This window comes from Corylus avellana, chromosome ca6 (assembly GCF_901000735.1).
Source record: "Corylus avellana chromosome ca6, CavTom2PMs-1.0".
Taxonomy (NCBI): Eukaryota; Viridiplantae; Streptophyta; class Magnoliopsida; order Fagales; family Betulaceae; genus Corylus; species Corylus avellana.
Window position 1 is genome coordinate 11,799,412 of NC_081546.1, and position 25,228 is coordinate 11,824,639.

General features: G+C 35.1%; 4 protein-coding genes across 7 annotated transcripts; all 4 read left to right on the forward strand.

Moving 5' to 3' along the window:
* The first annotated feature begins 218 nt into the window (after positions 1-218).
* On the forward strand, positions 219-5,097 carry LOC132184425 (UPF0426 protein At1g28150, chloroplastic). 2 transcript variants are annotated; one of them, XM_059598053.1, is made up of 3 exons: positions 219-315; positions 422-592; positions 4,792-5,097. In XM_059598053.1, the coding sequence occupies exons 1-3, from the start codon at positions 274-276 to the stop codon at positions 4,969-4,971; spliced, it is 393 nt and encodes a 130-aa protein (XP_059454036.1). In that variant the 5' UTR covers positions 219-273; the 3' UTR covers positions 4,972-5,097. The 2 variants fall into 2 exon arrangements, with proteins under 2 accessions (XP_059454036.1, XP_059454037.1); XM_059598054.1 differs by having other exon boundaries at positions 225-315; positions 408-592.
* A 1,123-nt stretch (positions 5,098-6,220) lies between these two features.
* Positions 6,221-9,508, forward strand: LOC132184411 (uncharacterized). The gene is made up of 5 exons (XM_059598036.1): positions 6,221-6,518; positions 6,617-6,759; positions 7,277-7,461; positions 8,664-8,777; positions 8,843-9,508. Exons 1-5 carry the CDS (start codon positions 6,279-6,281, stop codon positions 8,968-8,970), a joined length of 810 nt encoding a protein of 269 aa, XP_059454019.1. The 5' UTR covers positions 6,221-6,278; the 3' UTR covers positions 8,971-9,508.
* A 1,404-nt stretch (positions 9,509-10,912) lies between these two features.
* On the forward strand, positions 10,913-19,529 carry LOC132183949 (alcohol dehydrogenase-like 6). 3 transcript variants are annotated; one of them, XM_059597420.1, is made up of 10 exons: positions 10,981-11,114; positions 11,286-11,422; positions 14,299-14,336; positions 15,233-15,555; positions 16,426-16,508; positions 16,621-16,696; positions 16,791-16,852; positions 17,019-17,114; positions 17,214-17,375; positions 19,211-19,529. In XM_059597420.1, exons 1-10 carry the CDS (start codon positions 11,075-11,077, stop codon positions 19,325-19,327), a joined length of 1,134 nt encoding a protein of 377 aa, XP_059453403.1. In that variant the 5' UTR covers positions 10,981-11,074; the 3' UTR covers positions 19,328-19,529. The 3 variants fall into 3 exon arrangements, with proteins under 3 accessions (XP_059453404.1, XP_059453403.1, XP_059453406.1); XM_059597423.1 differs by having other exon boundaries at positions 11,032-11,114; positions 11,254-11,422; XM_059597421.1 differs by lacking the exon at positions 11,286-11,422 and having other exon boundaries at positions 10,913-11,114.
* Positions 19,530-23,127: 3,598 nt separating this feature from the next.
* On the forward strand, positions 23,128-23,938 carry LOC132183950 (NDR1/HIN1-like protein 6). The gene has a single exon (XM_059597424.1). It carries the CDS (start codon positions 23,153-23,155, stop codon positions 23,900-23,902), a length of 750 nt encoding a protein of 249 aa, XP_059453407.1. The 5' UTR covers positions 23,128-23,152; the 3' UTR covers positions 23,903-23,938.
* Positions 23,939-25,228: the final 1,290 nt, after the last annotated feature.

Genomic DNA, 25,228 nt, shown 5'->3' on the forward strand with positions numbered 1-25,228 from the left:
TTAGTGCACCAAACTTTCCTTTTATTGATTTAGGTCTAAATTACTGCAAAAACATATATATATATATATATATATATATATATATATCGGTAAAGATAAACACAAGATCACAACAATTTTTTTTTAATAAATTTATATATAATATATATATATATATATATATATATATATATCCGATTATCCGATTATCGAAAAAGAATAAAATAAAAAAGAAAAGATCCAGAAAACGTATAGCAAGCAGGCAGGTAGTGAAGCAGCAGAGAAACTCAAAAGATGTCACTCTTTCTCCTCAGTTCTTCCTCGCCATGTTCACTGGTGCGTGGCCCTTGAACCCTCCTAATTACTCTCTCTCCCTCTCCGTTTCCCTCTGTGTTTTTGTGTTTAGTAAAATAAGTATATATATATAGTACATGGATGACAGTGGAAATCGAAGAACCCCATGGCCAACCCCTTAACGTCATCCAAAGAGCTGAGCCGCAACAGCAGCAGCAGCAGCGTTCGATTAAGGAGTTATCATAGCAATAACAAAAATGGGGTGAAAGCTTTTTTCTTCAATCCCACCGATGAACCCATTATCAAAGAAGCTCTTAAGGTATTTGGAGTACTACTTTCTACTGCCTCACCCTTTATTTTATTTTAATCTATTGTAAAACAACATCTCCGTTTTTGCTATTTCCTCTTCATTTTCTTGGATGTTTTGAGCTTTTGTTCGTTGGTAAATACTGCTAATGGCTCTCATATTTTGCCGCTTTCTTTTTCCTTTTGTATGTTGCTCTTGGTCTTCGGATTTGGGTATTGCGTGAACTTATTGGTGTCACGTTCACTCATGAAATTATTTCAGTTTGGATTTGCTCATGGAATCTGGTGATATGTTATATTTGAATGCGCCAATTATTGATGGGATGTTAGGTTAAATTGGAAGCTCAAATGTGGATCTAAATTTGATGTTTAGTCTTGTTATGAGGTGTTAAGAAGTTATAACGGTAAGTAATTTCCTTGGAAGAGTATAATCCTTAGGGAAGTTGCACTTTTTATTTTGACAGCTGCTTTTGGGAAAATTTTAACTGTGGACAAATTCACAAAGAGGAACATCATCCTTGTGAACTTCTGTTGCACCTTTAAGTGTAGTGGTAACAATTGATCGACTGATAATTCAATACTTGATTGCTAGAGAGTTATGTTTATATAAATTTGTGATTTTTGGGTTTCAATGGGTAATGCCTCAGAAAGTGGTTGAGGTGTACTTCAACTATAAAGGTCTCTTTGGAAAGCATATAGTAGCAGTTCTATTGGAAAGCGTCCCCCTTTTGCCTTATGTGGACAGTATGTAGCGAGAGATGAATAACCGCACAAATTGTGTTGAGTTGTCTGACCTTGAGTTAGTGCTTTATTAATGTGGTATTTATGATTGATCTACTGGTTGTGGAAATGTTCACATCCCTTCATTTGTAGACTTTGTTGATAATTTGAATTTTAGTGTGTAATTTTTAAAAGGGTTCTATGTATACTTCTTATATCCATAGATTACATCTCTTTCTAATAAGATTTTGATTACTAAACAAAAGAAATTAAGGTCAATAGAAAAATTGCTTCCATGTTTTGTTACATGGAAAAGTAATAGTTTGTGGGGAGCACTCACTTAAATAATAAGTCTATCCTGAAAGCCTTAATGAGCTAACTGGTGTCGATCTAAACTTTTTATCTAAATAATTGGGTTGCTACCACAATAGAGTTCACAAGTAAATATTGAGCACTTTGTTTCTTGATTTTATTTTCTATTGAAGAAGATTTAATTCTTGTTTAGGTTGCATATGAGTCAAGAGATTCAATTAATGAAGGGCTTTATTTGTATCAATTTCCTGCTTGGATCTCTCTCCCTTAACACACACGTGCGTGCACAGATAGATACACCCACACACATGCACGCATGCACATTCACACATATGTACTCACCCACCTGCACTCACACACATACTCACTCACACATGCACATACACACCCGCAAAATTTCATGTGTGTGCCACATGTTTAGATGAGGCTGACAGGCCATAAGACTTGATTTCTAGAGTTTACCCTATGCTTGGAGACTAACTTTTAAGTATCTGAAGTAGTTTAATCAAGACCATTGGACAGATTTCTTTATTTGGTGATGTATATCTTACACAACTTATTTCAAGTTTGGTGCCATATGTTGTTTTCCTGGACAAGTTATGTTTACAACTTTTCTTACATAGTATTTCTAACATTCATTCGTAAATTTGGTGATGTGTGTCTTATACAGAACTTATTTCAAGGTATCATACCATTTTCTTGGAGAAGTTTAATTTAGAACTTTTCTGACCTTTTATTTCTAACAATTATTTATCAATTTGGATATATAAGGAGGGCGTGGAGAGGTTTTTTGAGTTTTGTTAGATATGAGTTGAGAGATGGGTTCAAGATCAGGTTTTGGCATGATTTGTGGTGTGAGGACTAGCCCCTGAAGCCACTTTTCCATATTTGTTGAGTATTGCATGCTATAAGGAGGCATGTGTGTTGGATCATATGCAGTTCATTAATGGAATATATCTTTTATGAGACCAATGCATAAGTGGGAGGTGGATTTGGTCACTTTTTTCTTTGTGCTTTTGTTTTCTATCATATTGAGGCAAGGTGGTGATGATAAAATATGCTGGATCTCCTCCAAAAGGCGGAGGTTTGAGTGAGGTCCTTTAATCATGATTCTTAAGGCTCCTTTGAAAATTACGTTTTTTGTTTGGATGACGGCATTAGAGAAAATCTTGACTTTGGATAACCTAAGGAAAATCATGCCAAAACCTGATTTTGGATCCATCTCCCACCTCATATCTAACAAAATTTGAAAAAACCCCACCACCTTTTCCTTATATATTTCCATACTCCAACTCCGAAGGTTCCCCTAACTTCCTTAGAACATCAACCTCCCCTCATGCTATCATATTTAGTTTCCACCATCGATCTCCACAAAAGCTCCCTCTCCATAGTGTAACACCATAACCATTTTCCCAAGAGAGTTAAGCTAAACTGAATCCGAAAGGCACCAAGAACGCAAGGTACTACCTGGGTACACAAGAAGTATACAAGAGAAACACCTAACTAAAAGGAGAAAAAATAACAAGGAAATCATGGAAGTTAAGTACCACAGTTGCTAAGAACACAACTGTCCAAGTATAACTTTTACTGAAGCCTTAAATTCAATTATCTTGCTAATTTGTGATGGCAAAGCGAGTGGTGCTCTGTCTCTTTGTTGCTTGTGTGTATTATGGGTACTTCTGTTTTTAGTAGTTGATTCTAGAGGCTAGCAGATATTTTGCCCACTTTGTCACTTCATGACTTCGTTACAACTTTCTACTGGATTTGGAATGCAGAATGGGTTGATGCGTTAGTCAAAAGTGAGATGGCATTCACTTAGGCACTTGGGCAAGGGAAGACTGTATAGATAACCCCTTATTACTCTTTACGTTATGTGGTGACTTTGCTGAGACAGTTGCCTTACGCTCCCTTGGCTGACGTGACAGATGCTAAAAAGTCAGTGCATCATTGAACCGGTAGGTCTACTCTTAGGCTTACATAAATGACTCACAAACTAGGCATAATTCAAATAGGGACATCTTCATACAATGGTATTCTACCTTCCTAATGTTAATGAAGAACAAATGAAATATATAAACATGAAGCTTGTTAGAATAATAAGAGTCATGACATTTGGTCTCTCTCTCTCTCTCTCTCTCCAATGATAAGAAACTTCTGATCTTTCCTCGTTCTCATTTGTATCTTCTCCTTATTGTTGTCCTCTCTTCTTTGTCTCCATTATTTATGACGATGATGACGATGAATATGCTTATATTGGTCAAACTCATTAGATATGACATACTACAAATTCACAATCTATCTTTCGACTAATTTTATATATTGGAGTCCTCACCTTGTTTGGCAAGCGCCTTTCTACCATCCAGTGTATCAGGCCATCCAGGGGCTTACTGCCTTCAGGGCTCCATTCTTTCTTTCTTATTGTTTTTCCTTTTTGCTTTTTCTTTGGAGTGTATGCAAAGGGAAGATTCATTTTGAACACTAGCAATTTCTTGAGCCTGTAAAGTTTACTCTCTTGACTGCATATGGTTACTGTTTCTATAATTGATTTAAGCATGTACATATGCACACAAGTGCAGGGAGATCCAGACACAGGCGGATGGATGCAAACACATACGAATTTGAGGACCTCACATCTAGTTTAAGCTGTAAATCTATTTTACTATACCATAACTTCACCTTAAGTTTTACCTGTTTTGGCATGTTTTTACATATATAATAAGGGTATGGAGGGTAGAATATCTCCGGGGCGTAATTGAATCCAATATGTTGCATTACGCAATGCACAAACACATCCCTTGCGAATTCCGTCTTTGATCCCTGCAGTGGAGCTCTGTGAGCTCAACAATAAGTTGGTAAAGAAAAGACTTATTTTTGTTCAATTTTATGAAACTCATATTGGATTACTTGTTCAATAAATTTGTCTTGGAACGAATCAAATATCTGAGAGCTTGATGATCTGAATATACCACGAATTCTCGATGTAGTAAATAGTGTTGCCAATGGTGAAGCGCTCTGGTTAATATATTATCTTTGCTCCATTTCCATGTGATTTTCTTTATCAACTCTCTTTTGTTTTCCCATTATATGGCATGTCCAAATAGCCATGAGAATGCGTTTGTGTAAAACTTGAAATATGGTTTCTAATATTTCCTCTGAAATCTATTGCTATGTTTCCCACAGGAGCCAGTTGCATTCATGGGTGGGATGTTTGCGGGGCTTTTGAGGCTTGATTTGAAAGAAGACCCACTAAACGAATGGATTTCAAGGACGGTTGAGGCATCTGGAATTACAGAGGAAGAAATTGATGCAGAGGGGTCAAAGGCCGAAGAAGAAGTCCCACAACAAATTGAGATTGAATGACATTTACCTTACCTCCATCTGTATACTACACTCTCACTTGTTCATTCATACTTTGATGTTTGACTAGCATACAATAATCATCATTCACTGTGAAATGCCTGTGACAAGGAAGTTCATTCACCCTCACTCTCTCTCTCTCCCTCTCCTAAGTTAATAAATAGTAGTATGATTTTTTTAAATTGCAGTTTACCATTAAAATCATGCGTTTTTTAAAATTTTTCACATTGCCTGCCGATTTGAAAACATAAAAATTAAGTTTTTAAATCATAATTTTTTAAAACACATTTCTAAAGTAATGCATTTTTCACAATTGAGTAGTGATTTAGTGAACACTGGCGTGCATGAACAGTGTGCACATCAGTGCTCATATATTATAAAATATTATTTAAACAATAAAAAAATATTAATAATAATATATGAACACTGGCGCACACACTCTTCATGCAGGGCCGTGTTCACTAAATCACACTCTTTTTTATATAAGAAGTTCTAGTGTCAAACGCACTCACTCTTAGTTGAGACAATAACTTTTGTTTTTTCTCATTTTGTTCTCTTTCTTGCCGGGGCTTTTGTTTTCTCATATCGAAGATATTTTCTCAAAAAATTATTTAATTCTAAGTTTTTTAATGAGAGAGTGAAAATAAATCTGAATATGCATAAAAAAATAAATAAATAAACCTGAATGGTTAAAATAAAATTACAAGTATATGTAATAATTTTTTTTACCTAAGCCAAATCTTACTTCAAATATAAAAATATAAAATTTGGACCGTCAATTTTTATAACCAGAGATATACCGTTATTTTTTCCATAGAACCTAAGCTTAAGATGGTAATTTGTGTTTGTATGTCGGGTTCAAATTTTGTTAAGGCATGTATATAGATTATATAGGCCAAGTTTAACTTGATCTATTTAATTAAACGGGTTAAACTCATTAACCTTAATTCTCTAATTTTGTATAAAATTTATGTTGAGTTTACGAGTTATGTCAAAAATTGTATATTATTATGTCATGTACTGAGTTTAGATCGTATCAAAGCATGAATATAAAATTATATAGGTCAAGTGGTCAACTTAAGTCAACTAATTTAATTAAACGAATTAGACTATTTAACATTAGCATTTTAATTTCGTATTACGTTTCTATTGAGTCTCTCTTGATGATGTAAAAAATAAAAAATTAAAGAATTAAAAATAATAATAAATAAATAAATTGTAGGTAAGCGGGATCCAAATAAGAATCATGAGAACGAAAAATACCAAAACCCTTTCCAATTTGAAACCCCACGAGAAGGAGACCAGTAGTCATGGCCACTGCGGATGAAGAAGAAGGAAAGGTGGTAATGGTGAGGATAGGATCGTACGGAGGGAAGGCGAGGGTGTTATTGGTTGGAGAAGAATCAGCTGCGGAGGAGACCATGCTGCTCTGGGGATTCCAACAGCCGACTCTCTCCAAACCAAACGCATTCGTCTCCCAATCCTCTCTCCAACTTCGACTCGACGCATGCGGTCATTCTCTCTCCATTCTCCAGTCCCCTTCTTCCTTGGTATCCCATCCCTCTTTCTTCTTCTTCTTCTTCTTCTTCTATCATTAGCAGCTGTATCTGGGCCATTGTTCTTGAATATTTGGTTTATTCAACTGCAGGGTACGCCTGGAGTTACTGGAGCAGTGATGTGGGACAGTGGTGTTGTGCTGGCGAAGTTTCTAGAGCATGCTGTGGACTCAGGGATGCTTCTTCTTCAGGGCAAGAAGGTTGTTGAATTGGGCTCTGGCTGTGGATTAGTTGGGTAATTGTAATTCGCAATCTCTTTTTAACTTTTATCCTTCTTTATCTCTATATGCTATAATCAATCATGAACTCTATCCTGAATCACTACTTATTCTAAAAATTTAAGCATATAAAAAAAAAAATAAAAAAAATTAAATCATTTAATTTATATTCTAATTCTTCTTTTTGTTTTTATGCGTGGGCTCAAACTCCGAAAGATAAATTATGGAAATAAAGTTCGAATTTAGGATCTTTGTTATGATACTATATTAAATCACTACTTGTCCCAAAACTTAAGCAAATAGAAAGAGATTAACATTTAATTTATATTATAACACTCTCATCAGTATTTGTTTGTGGAGTGTCTCTTGAATGGGAAGAAACCCAGAACATATAATGTCAATAGCATCCATTTAAGAGAGCCCTACCCATGAAGGCTAGAGTTTTCACTTAGATTTTAGATGTTTATCTAGTGGTTGGACCAGAAATGAGTTGCTTCTCTTACTTAAGGCATTTATTCTTGTTTTGTTTTCCAGCTGCGTTGCAGCTCTTTTGGGTGGTCAAGTTATCCTTACCGATATGCCTGATAGACTAAGGCTACTGAAGAAGAATGTTGAAGCCAATCTGAAACATGGGAATGTGCGGGGTTCTGCAACAGTTATGGAACTTTTATGGGGAGATGATCCTGACCAGGAGCTAATTGAACAAAAACCTGATTATGGTAATAAGCCAACTTTAATTCTCCCTTACTGAAAACAGATACATTAATTTTTTAGTGCTGGACTCCGAGTCTACATCGCTGTCTGGTGATAAAAGATATACCGAATGCTAATGAAGATATTTCATCATGCCTGTCTTGCTTTAGTTGGCTGTTCTTGGTGCATAGATTTTATGGATATACATATAGGAGACCAAAATGATTCTGCTTTTAGAGATACGATCTTGCTTATATTAACTATTATGAAATAGTTAGTCAGCCAAAGTTTGTTTTGAGATTAAAGGATTGGAAACAGAAAGGAGAATATTTTTGAAAATGAGACATTATGGTGGAATCAACTTTTTTCTTTTTATTTTGATAGTCAAATTTAGTGTCATATCATGTTTCTAGTAATGATGTTTAAGTACCTGATATCGGGATATTTTAAAGACTGTCAAGTATTGGTAATGCAGTACAAGTTGTACTGTCATCAAACCTATAGCTGAGAGTCAGTTTAATTTAAGTTACTGTCAGCTTGTGTCCGACTCAAACTATAGTTGAAAATTTTCTATCCTCTGGACCCAACTTGATAATGAAAAAGCCTGACCCGACGAGAGTCAAGTTGGAAATTAGAGAATCAGTTCATAGTTATAAAAGGAGATATGCAGTAAAGCGATTTGTCTTCTTGTGAGTTGAGGCAGCTCTAAGCATAAGCATAAGTTTTAAGATTTATTGAATTCACTTATTACAATGTTGGTATATATATATATATATAGACTTTTAAGTGAAATATTCCATTTCATGGTATGGTCAAACTATGACCCGTGCCTATCTCCTGTTTAGTCTTTACTATCTATTCTTGGCTTGTAAGCATTAATCTTTCGGCTCTGAAAGATCGATTTTTTGACAATTATTTCCAGGTCATGTCAATTGAACCCCTGCAGCCATCATTCTGTGAGGGTTTTTGGTGTGGGAATCAGTATGAAAAGCATATATCTGTCTATTATACTGGAATTAGCAGCGTTTCAAATATATATGTGCAATAATGACTGTTTTGGTTGCCTTCATTCTTCAGTGTGGACGACCACATGGTTTCTTGATAGTATTCATTACACGATTCTTCCAAAATTTATTATAATTTGATACTCATTGACATTTGTTTGGTTTGATTTTTCTCTTTTAATTTTTCAAGGATGACTTTTACTTATAAATTTCTATTATGTCAGTGCTGGGCTCAGATGTAGTCTATAGTGAGGAAGCAGTGGCAGATTTGGTGGCTACCCTACTGCAACTCTGTGGATCTGAAACAACCATCTTTTTGTCCGGTGAACTTCGAAATGGTAAGAACTCTATTGTTTCTTCTTTCCATGCAGATTATTGATCTAAATACTTCATTCTGTGGCAGACGCTATCCTTGAATACTTTCTGGAAGTTGCAATGAAGAGTTTCACAGTTGGACGTGTGGATCAGACACAATGGCATCCAGATTATTGCAGCAGCCGTGTTGTTTTATATGTTCTAGTGAAGAAGTGATAGAGAGAATGAAGATCTGAAGTTCAAGTCCTCTTTTGTAATTGGGTAATTATATCTGCATAGTTATGCACTTTTAGGCCCTTGGACTTTAGTTCAACTGAATGCAATGATAAAGGGTACGGTTTGGATAGATTGGGGTAAGTTGGTTCAAAAACTCTTACTAATCACCAAGATGTGAGGAAATAGTGTTGTACACTAGCCATTCAAGAAGATGAGAAGAAACATATTTTGACTTTGCTTAATGCCTTATGAGCATGCTTGACAGGAGCTGATAAAAATTTCCTTGGTGGAATCTGCCCAATGAGATTTAATTGCTGCCTGTAAGTGGTCATTTAATAATTTTTTTGCCAACGCCTTTGGACCAAGTGGCACTAATCCTTCTTTATTAGCGTAAGCTGCAGAGTTCTGGAGTTTGAACCTGGCCATTAGAGTGGGGATGAGCAAGGTGAGTAGGCTCACTGAAAAGAAGAATGTGTATATATTCTCTTAAAACGATTGTAATTGTTTGACATGTATGCCTATTTGTATTACTTGGTGATGTTCTAGCATTCCTATAAGACTAATGCTAATCTTCACACTATATTTTCACATTAGCTTCACACCAGCTGATGCAGCTTCCCATGTCAAACGTCAACCGGGTTGAAAATCTAATGTGAAGAGTAGCATTACTCTTCCTATAATTTGTTTATATGATGTAGTCTTTACATTTTCTTTGATATCTTTTTGATAATCAAATGATGAAATGAAAATTTTCGAGTGTTGGAGAACTTGGATGCAACCATAGCACTCAAGTGGGTGTAATTAGTTTATATAATAATTAGTTTACCAAACTGTGGTGATGCAAAATCTGCATCTACATGACCAACTAAGTTGATATTTTAAGAACAAATACCAGTATCAATGATACCCTTTAAATATCAAATAATCCACTTTTTTATTAGTTGAGTGAAAATTAAATTACAATAGCAAACTAAAGGAAAAAAATTACAGATAACCAAAACAAAGGCAAAAAAATTAACATGGTCTATTGCAGCGAGTCATTTCATAGTTACGGAGAGGAACCTTAAGATGGAAGGAGTAAAACGGAAAGCTACCAACCGTGCTGGTAGTGACGGTCCATGGTGCTGTCAGAATCCACTTAAGAGCTCAATGATTTCTACTCGCCACTTGGATTCGCCTGGCAAAAGACCAGAATGGGCTTTATTGCAATGACCCTCTTGGTAGTATAAGTATTTAACAGATTATATGAAAGAAAGGCATTAGATAAGCTAATAAATGATTATCAAGCTCTGTAACATAACATTATTGACAAATAATTCTAATTATTTTTCTGTAACTAATTATTTGTTTGTAAAAATCAGAATTTAGGTTGTGTTTGTTTAATAGAAAATTTTGGACTAAAACAATCTCTATATCCTTTTTTTATTTTTTTATTTTTTCAATTTACAAATTACAAGGATCATTGAGGCAACCTTTGTGAGTGAGTTGGGGAGGCAGCAACCCGGTCCTCATAGAGGTCACGGTGCCTTTGCGACCTTCATCTCTTTTGAAGGAGTGGATCTACATGCCCGCCATGGGAGGAGGAGAGCACCAGTATTTTCTTAAAAAAAATAGTCATTAGCTAAACAAAAAGAAAAAATTGATTACCTATTTTTACCATTAAAAAAAAAAAAAATTCCTTCAACTAGAAAGTCATTGCAGAAGCTATAAAAAATCCAAACTAATAAAACGGACACTTGATTAATAATATTTTTATTTCTGCTAGAGAAATTTTTTAAAAAAATCAGTTTAGTACTTAGTAGTAATTGTCACTCATCTTTTAGTGAATTGTTGCAAAATGTATCTTTTAATTATTAACCAAGAAAATAAAATTATGATGATTTTTTTTTTTTTTTTTTACTCAAATCAACACAATTTTCCAAAGAGTTTCTTTCTTTGGACTCCTCTCACCAACCAACCTACATGCCTAGTACCTACCGCATTGTCCCATGACCCGGGCACCTACTGAAATTCATTCTTCTGTTCATCTTTCGACCAACCCCCGTCTGTCTTACCCAGTTGGCAGTTCCCCTTTGCATCTGCTGTTCCGACAAAACTTGCTCGAATGTCGTCCGCCAAACATCCCCATGTCATTACATGCAAAGGTTTGATTTCTGGGTTACCTTTTTTTTTTGTTCTCTCGAAATTAAAGTTGTTATTTTGTTGATATGGCAAACAGTTTGTTTGTGGGTTCATTTGTATTTTCTTTTTTGGATGAGAAGTTGTAAATATACTTACTTTTAGATGGATTTGTATGAACTGATAAAACATAAAAGCTGCGGTGGCATGGGGAGCTGGAGAGTCATTGGTGATGGAGCAGGTTGAAGTGAGTCCGCCCCAACCCATGGAGATTAGGATTAAAGTTGTTTCCACCTCTCTCTGCCGCAGCGATGTCACGGCTTGGCAATCCCACGTAAGATGTATTGTGATACTCATAGGTCTATTACTTTGAACAAGTGTACTTAGGTAGATGTGCTGGTTTATAGCTCTGATTTTTTGGTGAAGAAACAATTAGAGGGAACATTGCTTTGTGGGGTGATTCCAGTACTGGTTGTTATGTGGCTCTGTTTGTTAATGGTTTTTAGAAGGGTATGTTTTGTTTGAAAAAGTAGTAGTTTTTGAGTGTTTTGTGTTATTTGTTAATATTTTTGTTTTGGAAAGAGAAAACGGAGGGAGAATGAAAAATTGTTATCAAACAAAGCCCTCATTTTGAATCTACAATTGTCCCTTTTCATATTACATTTCAGTCAAATTAACCTCTTCTAAAAGATTATGACAGAAGTGAGGCACTTGGAATTTGCAAGACACAAAAATGCAATGCAATATCATTCAAACTCTGTGTTAAAGCTGATAATTTGATAATGTAATTCCATGGAAGAGTAAAGGCCTTTCTGTCGTCATGGAGGAGATTGGGGTGGCAGATTGTCCACAACATTGGATTCAGTACCTGGCAATATATGGACAAATTTTCTTAAGATCAAAATGAATGTTGCCACATTGCAGAAACAAGTAGTTTTAAATAGCACCTGTGGCCCTAAGTAGAGTAGAATTGTGGGGAGTAAAAGCAAAAAAAGAAATTTTGGCCGTATTTGCTGTTAAAAGTGTTCAATATCACTCTGGGAGCTCTTTGTACAACCTCTATCAATCCATGAATCAGTTCTTAAGAAGGGTAATTAATACACTGCAAGGGGAAAGAGTAACACACATGGATGATGCCTTTATCAAAGAATAACACACAGAACAGTATACCGTCTTCTTTCAGCAAGACCATCTTTGAACTGTTTACCACATAGCTGTAGAGGAATAGGAAGGGTTGATGACATACAGTTCATTGACATGGCTGTTTAGCATATTTAACCCTAATTGTCTCCCATGTCAAAGGCTCAGAGTCCAATCAATACCAACTTGTTTACTTTTATAACCTGATTTAGGAATTTTCCATTTTGAATTGAAATCCTTGGCTAGTTGACATTTTATGCTTTTAAAATCCTAATCTCAAGATGACAACTACTGCAAGTGCTTACTGGACATTACCATGAATTCTTATTTGAGACGCATAATTATTAATCCAGCTTAATATCTGTTAATTACAAGAAAAATTAGAAAACATGAATTAGATTAAAAGTTGAATTTCTTATTTTTATTGCTGCTCTTGTTGGAGGCTTGAGATATATGGGATATTCAGTTAACTATTTCTCCCATGCATGGAGGAATTGATCGAACAATTAGCTAAGGGGGCTAAACGAAGGTTGTAAGAGGAGACAACATTGTTTGGTAGAGCACAATAGAATTAATATTGTTTTCAATATGAAGAGCCATGACTCTTCAAAACATAGCATTGGCTGGCAACTCAGCATCAGATAAGAGAAAGAATTTTAATATATTAATCCCCAAATAGTCCTAAGTATGGAATGTCTTAAAAGCATGTCATTTCTGTTACCTTTGGAAGCTGAAGCCTAAGTTGATGTTATAGTTGATATACTAACATTTCTGATAGGGGAAGGTGTTTTTGGCAGTTAAAAATTCCTCAAAAATGCTCATGGTTTTGGAGGAAAAATTTAAAATTAAGTGAAGTTGCTAAGAAGTTTCTGAGATTTAAGGTTTGGGATGGGTCTCAAATTCATCTTTGGTTAGATAGTTGGTGTCCAGATAGTGTTTTGGTGAAGAAATATGGATATAGGGTGGTCTATGACTTGGGAAGTATGCTGGATGATAAATTATCTACAGTTATGCTTGGAAAAGATTGGCATTGGCCTCCTGCTAGGTCCGAGGATCTTGTCAATATCCAAAGTAGTTTGTGTTTTGTGAAAATAGGTCTATGTGGGTGAATTAAAAAAAAAAAAAAAAAAGTGTTATGCTGGTAACGATAACTTATTTTTATTTTTATTATTATTATTTTTTTATAAGTAATAACCAGTCTTATTAACGATACTTGGGAGGACATTAGAAGTAGAAGGCCAAAAGTTGAGTGGTGGAGGCTGGTTTGGTTTGCATTGGCCATTCCGAAGCTTTCTTTTATACTTCGGCTTGCTAGTCAAAAGGGGCTTACAACTGGAGAGAAATTATTAAGCTGGGGGTATAGGGGTGAGGTGCAGTGTGTATAGCAAACATTGTGTGGAATGTGTAGAACATCTGTTCTTTGACTGTGGTTATGGCAAGAGACTATGGCGGGAGATTATGAGGAGAAATCAGTGCTTGATCCTCCTTTGGCTTGGTCAGCGGCTTGGTCAGAAATTCTGGAGTTGGGATAAAGGACTGGAGCAAAAAAAGCTTGCAGGCTACCATGTGCAAGTTATGCTGGAGTGCAGCTGTTTACCACCTGTGGGGGCAGCGAAAGGACATTAGGCATGGTAAATCTCCTAGAGCTGAAGAGAAATTGTTAAAAGATGTTGTTTGGGATATTAAACATAGAGTTTGAAGTAGAGGAAAAATTCAGGAAGAATGACATAAATGTAAAAATCTATATAGATTGGGATATTTTTCTTGATATTTTGTATTGACAGTTTTTGGTTGTATTCGCTGTCTGATTCTGGTTGTATGTTTATAGATGGAATAGGCAGATACAGTTGATTGATAGGTTGGTTGTATGTAGTCATTTGGGTTGTATTTTTGGTTCTTGGTTTTTCTAGCTTTAGGCTAGAGTGTGGTGTAATTTTGTTCTGTTGTTAATGAATAAAAAAAAATGTTTAATCTTTGATACTTTATGCTGTACTTCTCACTCTACTACTCTGTTATTTGTTTGGGGGAGGGGGGCCAATGTTCTGAGTGGCTGACAACATGCTTGTGCAGGCTATATTTCCTCGAATATTCGGTCATGAAGCGTCAGGGTAATGTCAACTTACTCTCTTAGTAATTTGATTTGTAATACTTAATTTCCCATGGATGATTGTAGATTAATATTAGTTAAAAGGTGATGGAAAGAAGCATTTAGATATTTGTTTAAACTCCAGAAAACTAACCGTGTCTAGAAAAAAGTAATTATTATTGTTGAATCTCCAAAGAGTCATAATTAGTCTGTCAAATGTCTCGAGTAGTTATGAAATCAATTAAGTCTTTTAGTTTTCCAAGTCCAGTATACTCATGAAAGTCTATAAGTCCCAGGTTTGAAGGTCTGATTTCTTCTAGACTCTTGTGATCTCAACTCTTTATATGAGCCGGTTTATATGCATTTCAGAAGCATGAATGATTTAAAGCAATCAGCTTCCTAAGAATTTAATTCCAGAGTTTGAAGGAAAACCCTTCACAAATTGGTATCAGATCTTGATTTCAAATCTGTCCAAGGAGGTGGACTTCTCCCATACCTAATTCCATCTATAGCAGCCAACCATTGAAAACAAAGATTTTTTTTTTTTTTTTTTTTCTTCTGGTCTGCATCAAAAAGTTTGCATTTTTTGGGCTACTATTAAATTCTTAAAGTGCTATGTTAAAATTACTAATTGACTTGTCCATATGGTATGTTGATCAATAAATTGGCCTATATACTGGACCCTAACAGAGTTTATGTTGTACATGGGATACATAGAACATCATGTAGATCTCACTAGGATTGGACTTAGGTAAAGGCACAGGAAATGTTTCATCAAGTTTTGCAGACTTAATACCACGAGGATGATTAGTCCTAATGTTCCTATAATGTAATAGCTACACTTACTTAAATGCTTGTTATACTTATGATTGATTAGGGAAATGGGTTCTGAACTTTTGGTTAGTAGCACTTTTGCAGGATTGTTGAGAGTGTGGGGGAAGGAGTGACAGAATTTGAAGAAGGGGACCATGTGCTTACAGTATTTATTGGAGAATGCATGAAATGCAGACACTGTACATCAGGCAAAAGCAACATCTGTGAAGTACTGGGGTTGGAAAGAAGAGGTGTAATGCATAGTGATCAGAAGACACGCTTCTCGATAAATGGAAAGCCCATTTATCACTATTGTGCAGTCTCAAGTTTCAGTGAATATACAGTGGTGCACTCTGGATGTGCTGTCAAAGTGAGCTCACTTGCACCTCTGGAGAAAATATGCCTTCTGAGTTGTGGAGTAGCAGCAGGTAAACTATTCAAATCATGATAATGTCATGAAGTCTTATACTGCCATGCCATTTTTATTTTGTTAAAAAAAATTTGTGCATGTGTGTTTCTATTTTACTCTGAATAGGCACATATGCAGCATGAGTCAGGAATTTTCCATTGATTTCAAGGGAAAAGAGAGTTTGTGGTGGGTGGGTGGGGGGACTCTATGTCAACAGAATCACATCAGCCACTTAGGACACAATTTTATCCTAATCAACCAACTTTACCAGGAAAGATTACAATTTTAGTCCAAAAGGTTGATGGGGACAACTTATTGTTCTTACAGATATCATGGAATTAGCTATACTGTAAACAAAGAGCAGTGATATACATCACACGGGCGTGCATGAACAGTCATGCACGCCCGTGTTTAATTTTTTTTTAATAATTAAAATATTAAAATATAATATTTTAAGTATATTTTATAATTAAATCACACGGGCGTGCATGACTGTTCATGCATGCCCGTGTGATGTATATCACTGCTCGTAAACAAAAATACAAAAGTGGTTCCTTTATGATTTCTTTATTCGAAGGGGGAAGGGGGAGCTCTCCTCAACCGTTCCTTGCCCCTCTCCCAAGACACATTAAATGCGCACACACACTCACATATATATACTCATGTCTGGATCTATCATTTAAATTATCTGCAATTGAGAAATGATTCTTGGTTCTGCGTGACTGTACTCATATTTAAAGGGAAAGAAAGAAAAGAACTTTAGAAAGGAATATCAGAGGTGCACCTACATGCATACATGTGTGTGCGTGGGTGCCTGGGTCCGTATGTGTGGATGTAAAGAATTGCTCGTTCCAATACAGTGTGCTTAACAATGGGGTTGTATTATTAGGTTTGGGTGCAGCTTGGAATGTTGCTGATATATCTAAAGGATCAACTGTGGCGATTTTTGGACTTGGAACAGTAGGCCTTTCTGTAAGTATTCTAGCATAGTAACAGTAACATTGCTTCTTATCTCCTCCATAAGAGCATGGTGATGAGCTATCCCAATATGATTTTGATTAGTAACTGCTTCTTGTAAGAGTAGGTTGCACAAGGAGCCAAACTTCGGGGGGCATCTCGGATTATCGGTGTGGACACTAATCCTGAGAAGGGTGAAAAAGGTTTTATGGCTTTTGCTCTTTCATATTCTGGGATGCTGAGCTTTAAGCCATTATAAAATTCTTTGTTGGTGCTGATGTTTACTTATTGGTGTAGCAAAAGCTTTCGGAGTAACAGAGTTTCTCAACCCAAATGACTCTGATGAACCTTTGCAACAGGTTAATATTACTAAACAGCAACTTGCATTTTTATTTTATTTTATTTTATTTTTTATTTTTTTTTTATTTTTTTTATTTTTTGTCTTTTACAAGGAGTATACATTAAAGTATGATACAAAGAGCATTAAGAAACCAACTTATAAACTGATTGGTAAAATTCTTTCAGATTATTAAGCGTATCACTGATGGAGGGGCAGATTACTCATTTGAATGTATAGGTGATACCGGAATGATGACTACTGCATTGCAGTCATGTTGCGATGTAATCCTCTCAATCTCCCCATTAATCATGCTAATTTAAGAATGTTTTCTTAATTGCAATTCACTTGAACATTTCTTTGTGCATTCTTGTTTCTTTCAGGGATGGGGTTTGACTGTTACTCTTGGTGTACCTAAAGAGAAGCCAGAGATGAAAGCTCATTATGGACTATTTATTACTGGAAGAACATTGAAAGGATCTCTATTTGGTGGATGGAGACCTAAGTCTGATCTTCCTTCATTAGTGGACATGTACACAAAGAAGGTAAGCGGCTATGAAAACTTTCAGGAAGAGTTGCTTGACCAAACTTAACTTTTTTGGGTTTATATATTGTCGAATTTGTTGACATTTGCATGTAGGACATGTTATTTTCAATGTCTCTCTTTCTGTTTTACATTAGTCAAAGCATCAGATCTTGGTGTGCACTTGCCTTGCCAGATAACATATCTTTCATCATTCCTAGGAAGGCTTACTAACACAAGGCATTGGAATGCCCAGGAAATAAACCTAGAGATGCCTAGGCCCTTACCCTAATATAATTTAGGTTGCATGGTACTTTTTCTTTTTTTGTGGGCAATTGTGTGGATACTTAAGAATACTGGGTTTATACGTTGAATTGAACCTTTAGAAATTGTGCAAGTTAATTACATTGATTAGCTCAAGAATTTCAGAGAGTCCTTCCTGCTATGCTTTTATAAATAAATTTGCTTTCCGCAATTTGCAATCTTATACATTAGTTTTTGACCCTCTATAAAGGCACTTGTAGGTTGAATCTCACTAGAGTTTTGTCCATGCCTATTTTCTTTTACATCCTACTGGAATTTTACATCACAATTTAACCTAAAAGATAATCTGGTCATTTTAGGAGAAACTTCTCCATTTTATCATAGACATCAAAAACTAAATGAGGAATATATGTAAATAGAAATTATTTTCCAAATAATTAAAAACTGAACAATGTGGCAACCTTTGAGAAAAGAAGAAGCAAAGAGCTGGTGTGAGTTGAAGCATAGAGATTGCGACTGAAATTTCGAGTCAGTGAACATGCGTATAATACTTTAAATTTATTACATGGTGGATGTCTAACTTTACAGGCCTTTCTGGCCCTGAAACTGCTCCCCCAAAATAAACGAATGCTAAACCAAAAATTAAGGAATGGATAAATTGAAAATTTGTAGGGGATGCATTTGTCAATTAGTCACTTATTTGTGAATAATGGTATCTTGTTATGAGTTTACAAGGTCAGTGGATAAGAATACAAAATTACATAAGATGAAGAGTTGATTTCAGATCATCTAGCAGGAGGTTTGCAGAAATGATGCTGATGTATAGACTATAAATCAGGAAAACAAGATACCTCTAAATACTGAGCTTCAAGTCATCCTAAATTATGAAAAAAAAAAAAAAAAAAAAAAAAAAGGAGAGCAGAAAAGAGAAGTCAAGATTACCAAATACCCTCTCAATGAATGAGGTGATGAAATTGACTGGTCCTGCACACGTGCATTTGTTGTCTTGTAATATAATTAACTAGATAGTTGATTGATGTAGGACCACCAGAAGACACCGCTCGAGCGCTCGTCAAGCGGCGTCGCTGGCTCAGTGCAACTAGAGAGCACCGGTCGATGGGCGCTTGAGTGGTGCCCCCAGATTGCACTGTTCGAACGCCGTTCGAGAGGCACTCGAGCAGTGCACCTCCAGGAGACCTGCGTGATCTCCTGCTCAAGCAGAGTTTTGGCAGCTGCACTTATATGGGAAATTATCCCTGAATGTTCACAATCCCAAACCGATTTTCTCATTATTTATGACTTAATCTTAGCATTATTATTTCCCATATTAGATTAGGACTTGCCATCTTTTGTTGATTTTCCCTTTTGGACGCTTTGCTTGCCTTTTTTAAAGTTTTAGCCAATGTAATAATGCTAAGATTATTACTGAAGCCTTAGTTTTGTGAGTGATAAGAATAACATTTCAAGTTCTCTTTAAAGTTATTGTCTTGTTGAATCAGCATACAGAAAACGCCGTTTATCTATGCTGATTTCTTTTGGCTTCCGCTATGTCATTGATTAACTCGTTTTTATTTTCACGATTTTTGCCTGCAGGAAATTGAGATTGATGAATTCATTACTCACAATATGCCATTTGAAGATATCAACAAAGCTTTTGATCTAATGAAAGAAGGAAGGTGCCTGCGTTGTGTTATCCACATGCCAAAGTAGCTTTGGTTGTATTGGATTTGATATGCAGAAATATTGGTGTGGTGCATGTGAGCATCTGATCGTGCTTCTCTGATTGTTTTGATGTAATCATGTAAAAGTGGTACTTGTGGAGGATTAGAAGTTAATACACAACTATATTCTTGTGTTAGAACTAGGTAGTCAGGTAAATTTAAAATTATACTCGATCTATTTTCTTTTCTTTTTCGTTTGTGAGCTTGTGCTGGCTGTGTGAAAGCTTACTGTAGACTTTAATTCATTTTCAGTCTAGAAAGGAGGGAAAATGAAAGCTAGAAAATACATTCTGCATGTTGTATAACGATTCACACTAATTATCTACGCGAATTGTTAGCAATTGGACAATATGTAATGTAATAGAGTCCATATGGAACCCATTGCAGGTGGTGGGATAAGCATATGGGTCTCATATAGTTCTCTCATATTATCTGCTTAAATTGCTAGCAATTCAGATAAATAATTACTGTGAATCTTCGTTGAGGGATAAGAAGCCACTACTATATGAGATCATATTTGATAACAAATGGGCCATTGCAGTTTTGGGCCAATGGAGGAGAAGAAAACGAAGAAAAATAATAGGAGAAGTGTTTCCTCCAATTTGTTCAAATGCATAGTTCAAAGTTGTCAACTCTTATTATTAGTTAGGGGTATACAAGCGGGTAGTTATAAACCGCCTAATAATCGCTAACGGCTAATAACCATAACTGTTTGCATACATAGTTGGAAAAAACCACAATCACCTATGGCGGGACAGTTATCAATTTTAGGAGTAGGCGTAGAAGGTTAATAATCGCTAATCGCTATGAGTGAAAAGGTAGTTACATTTAAAACGGCTAACCGTAACCGCCTAGGTAGTTACTTAGTAGTTAGCGGTTAATAACCCTAATAATTGCTAACTTGTTTTTTTTTTTTTTCTCCAAAAAAAAAAAATGACGTTGATTTTATGGTAATACGATAATACCTTACTACATATAACATTGTTTCTATATATATATATAAACACAAAAATGACGTTGTTTCATTTATTTTTATATATTTATATAGGCGGTTAGCAGTTTTTCCTAATCACCTTCTTAGTGGTTAGCGGGTAATAACCAACCGTCTTTTCACCCCTACTAACCGCCTACCTTATATATTATATATATTGTTTATAAAATAATAATAATATACAAAACGACGTCGTTTTAGTGCGTTTGATATAGGGTTCATTTTAAGTTTAATGAAATTGATCTTTATTTATTATAATAATAATAATAATAATAATAATAATATTCTTGAACTTTGTTACATTTTAAAGCCTTCTAATTATTTTTTAGAAAAAGCCCAAAACCATTTAAAATATGCCTTAAAAGGAGGCTCAAGGAAAGCCCAAAACACCAAAATAGGCCTAAAAGTCCAATTTCTAAAAATTGATTGTACGGTGTGGTTATGATTTTCAATAACTGCCAACTGACTGTTATTTTAAAACCACTAACCACCTAAAGCGGAGCGGTTGCGGTTACGAAAAATTCGATAACCACCTAAGATAATTGCGGTTGGCAATTAGAGGCATTAACTGTTAACTAAAACAACTTGAACGGTTGACAGTTATTTAAACAGGCTAACCGTCTAAAGCAGAACAATTGCTATTACGAAAATTTGATAACTGCTTAAGAAAGTTGTAGTTGGTGATTAGAGGAAATAACTGCGAACCACAATTGTACACCCTTATTATTAGCAACGTATTCATACCAGACCAACTATCTAACAAGTTCGATTGATAAGATCCATCAATGTGTTTTTGTCTTTGTCGGCTACGACAATGAAATGTTGTGTTACATGAGGCTTCATCTTTTCATTTATAAAAGAAGAAAGAAAAAGTAAAAGCGAAATTCTCATAAGAATCTATACTTTACTTCATTGAATTACAATTGGACGATTTTAGAAAAGAAAAAAAATATACATATGAAAATTTGCTATTACTTTTTCTTTCTTCTTTTGTCAGTGAAATAATAAGAATCAAACGATTTTAGAAAAAGAAAGATGAAAGAGAAGAGAAGAGAAGAGAAGAGAAGGAAGAGGGTTTTAATAGAAAGAAGACGAGAGAAGTAGGGATTCGATGAAGATGTATAGATTTAATTTCCTTTACAAATTAAGTTAGACTGATTTAATTTTAAGTAATTAGATTTAATTATGAGTAAACTTAACTATTAATTTACAATAGTTGTTATTAATTACCAAAATATAACAAGTCATGAGATAACAAGTGTCATACGCCCATTGGACAACGATTCGCTCATTGGTTGTGTATGTACTATACTATACGATAATAACTTTTATAGGAACTTACTACAAACCAAGTCATTTGTTCCCTTCATTAAAAGGATGACACGTCAGCATAAAACAACAAAAGCGAGTGTTGATAAAACAATGGATAGACATACTAGGTTTTCCAAATCCTACATACTTTAACAAGGATTTCTAGTACTACCTCCACTAGAATTTACATTAGCATTCATTCACATTGGTTTTTTATATTTTTATGTACAATGGCTAATCAAAACCCACTTTATCTAGATAATGAGTTTAGCTAATGAATTTTAAAAGACATCATAATCCGACTATCTATTTTTTTATTTATATCATTTAAATTTTTTTTTTTTTTATAAGGATTGTATTTTTCCTAAAGATCCTATTTTTTAACTTTTGAGAAAAAATAAATATAGAGAGAAAAAATAGTATATTAATGAGATGAATCTGTAAACATTCACAAATACAACAAAAATATATATTGTATTTGAGATGCATAATCCAATGTAAATAATTTTTTAGTGTTTACTTACTTATTTTAAATAAAAATAAAAAATGACTAAGCTATTGCGAATGGGCTCGTGTAGGCATAAGAACCCTTATAGTATATAACAAAAAGGTCTAAAGGTCTCAAAATCTCACATGCCCAAGTAACCGACTTTGGAGGTAGTGAGTCATTCTCTTTTGCAATTTTTTTTTTTTTTTTGAATCTAATCATATGCTTTTTCAAACTTGTTTCTTGGGAATCTTCCCCTATATCTCATATATATCATACATGTTCCAACAGCTTCCTAAAATATTCTTCCTGGACCCTTAGTTAAATTTTCAGAATTACTCTACTCCTTAATTTCTTTCTTTATTCCTTGCTCTTCTACTGTTCCATTGCTGTATAAATGGTACTTAGAAGATAATTATATCAGAATTTACTCTTCAACACGTGCTATACGTTCTCTCTCAGTATTTCTCTTTTTTCTAATTTTTAAAATCACCATTAAATCTTTCGGTTCACGAATGGTAATTTTAAAAATTTGAAAGATGAAAAGAGGGAGGTTGAGATGAGAAAATTATATTTTTAGGCATGCATGCTCGTTCAATATTATCTCTTTCTCCATTAATCCTTGTAATTTATTATAATTACTTAAAGAGACGTGCCTTTTTTCTTCATATAATAATTAACAATATTACACCACTAATTAATTAAGGATTAAGAAGGATCCCTTGCAAAAAAGGTATTGAATTTGGAACTTCTGACGTACGTAGCTGAACTAACTCTATTTTCTTTAGCTTTCTTTCTGTTGTTATTAGGTGAGGAAGGTGAGACTTCAAGCACCAATCAATGCATCCCACATAAGCTACGTAGAAAAAAAAAAGTCAAAAAGAAAGCTAAATTCTACCTATATATAACTATATAACTATACATGTATATACATTACAAAACCATATAATATATTTTATATTATATATTATATATATACTGTTGCAGATGAACAATAGCACTGCAGAGTAATATCTATACAGCAAATGGCAGAAAACCAAAGAATTCATCCGGTAGCCGTGGATGTGGAAGCCCCGCCAACAACTCCTCTGGTGCGTCCCGGCGCATCGGTATCTGAGAAGGGTAGTCGGCGACCGCCTCCAGTGCGGCGCCCCATTCCGGCGATAATCCATGCCAAGCCACCGAAGCGTGCAAGTTGTTGTTGTTGCAAATGCGTGTGCTGGACTATCAGCCTCCTTCTTCTCCTTATAATTATAGCTGGAGCCGCCGCCGGCGTTCTCTACCTCGTCTTCCGACCGAAGCTTCCGTCATACTCTGTTGATAGCTTGAAGATAAGCAGCCTAGGCCTCAATCCTGACATGTCTTTGTATGCGGAGTTCGACGTGAAGATCACCGCCGACAACCCGAATGAGAAGATCGGAATTTACTACGAGAAAGGCGGCCGGTTGAGCGTGTGGTATGCGGACGCTAAGCTCTGTGATGGGTCGCTCCCGGAGTTCTACCAAGGTCACCGGAATAAGACGCAGCTGCACCTTGCCTTGACCGGGCAAACGCAGTACGGCAGCGGTTTGATGACGGCGCTGCAGGAGCAACAGCAAACCGGGCGCATTCCGCTGGATCTTAAGGTTGATGCGCCGGTGGCAATCAAACTTGGGAGGTTGAAGCTGAAGAAGGTGAGGATCTTGGGACAGTGCATGTTGGTCGTCGATAACCTTTCTGCTAATAATTCCATCAGCATTAAAGCTAGTAATTGTAGCTTCAGATTGAAGCTTTGAGTTCATCTAGTTTCTCTTTAGATATCTCTTTAGATATTGATTATTTTCTTCTTTTTTTCTTTTTTTCCTTTTTTTTTTTTTTCTTTTTTTCATTCATATCACCCTGTATTTGCAATGCTTTGATACGATATGTACTGTTCTCTTTTATGTTTATTTTTAAATCTAAAATTTTCATCCTCATCATTGGGAAAGAAAATATTAGGGCTGACAAATTATTATACGATTTTAGGTCTGATATTAACTTAACACTAAATTAATGGGTTATGGTCAAGATGTTTGACCAATTTAATTAAATAGGTTGGATTAAGGTTGATTTATTTAGTTTTATAAATATACTTCGACAAGACCTGAATCTGACATACGTTATGGCCAAATCTCACTAGTGACTTCCACTTTATGAGACTTGGTCCCCAACCAATCGAGGTACCCCTTATGGATACAAAATTAGTAGGTTAAGATTAATAATTTGACTATTTTAATTAAATAATTCATTTTATAAGTAACTTATATAATTTTATATTCATATCTCGATACAATCCAAATTTGACGGAACACGAATTGTCACCTTAGAAGAAATTACACGACATGGCTGAAGTGTCCATCGCAAAATTCGCAAGTGTAGTTGAATTAAATCGGACCTTAATCATCCTAATGTAGCACCTTAACCAATTGTATTAGCCAGTACCAGAGTGCTAGCCATGCGGTCGTGCTTGCTTTAAATGGATGTTTGGATGTGTGATTTTTTTGTATTTTTTTTTTTCAAACTTGTGAATATTGAGGAGAAAAAAAAGAATTTAGATTATGTTTGGAATTTGGATGGTTTACAAAAAATAAAATAAAATTTAAAATTTAAATATAAATTATTACAAAAATAAAAAAGTATAAACTTTTGGGGTGGTTTTGAACTACCCCCGAGGGGTGCCCCATACTCTTAGGGGTGATCCGGCCACCACTTCTATATATATAAAAGATAATAATAATAAAAAATAAATAAATAAATTTTCATTAATGATTATTTTAGTTGGGTTGAATTTTATTTTTTTTATTTTTTTTGTTAAGAGAGTTGAAAAAGTTTGTTTTGAATTAAAAAAGAAAAAAGAAAGTAGGTGTTAAATAAAAAAATTAAAAAAAAAAAAAAAAAAAAGGTGAGTTTAGTTGATTTGAGTAACGGCATCCAAACATCCAAGAACCAAAGCATCCAAAATGGGAGCGTTCATCGAATTGGCATGATGGCATCAACCATAATGTGAACACTATGACCCAAATCCCAAGCATTTGGGCTGGGCCTCATCTGTAAAGGGCCTTGTGCATGCAAATCTCCTTTCT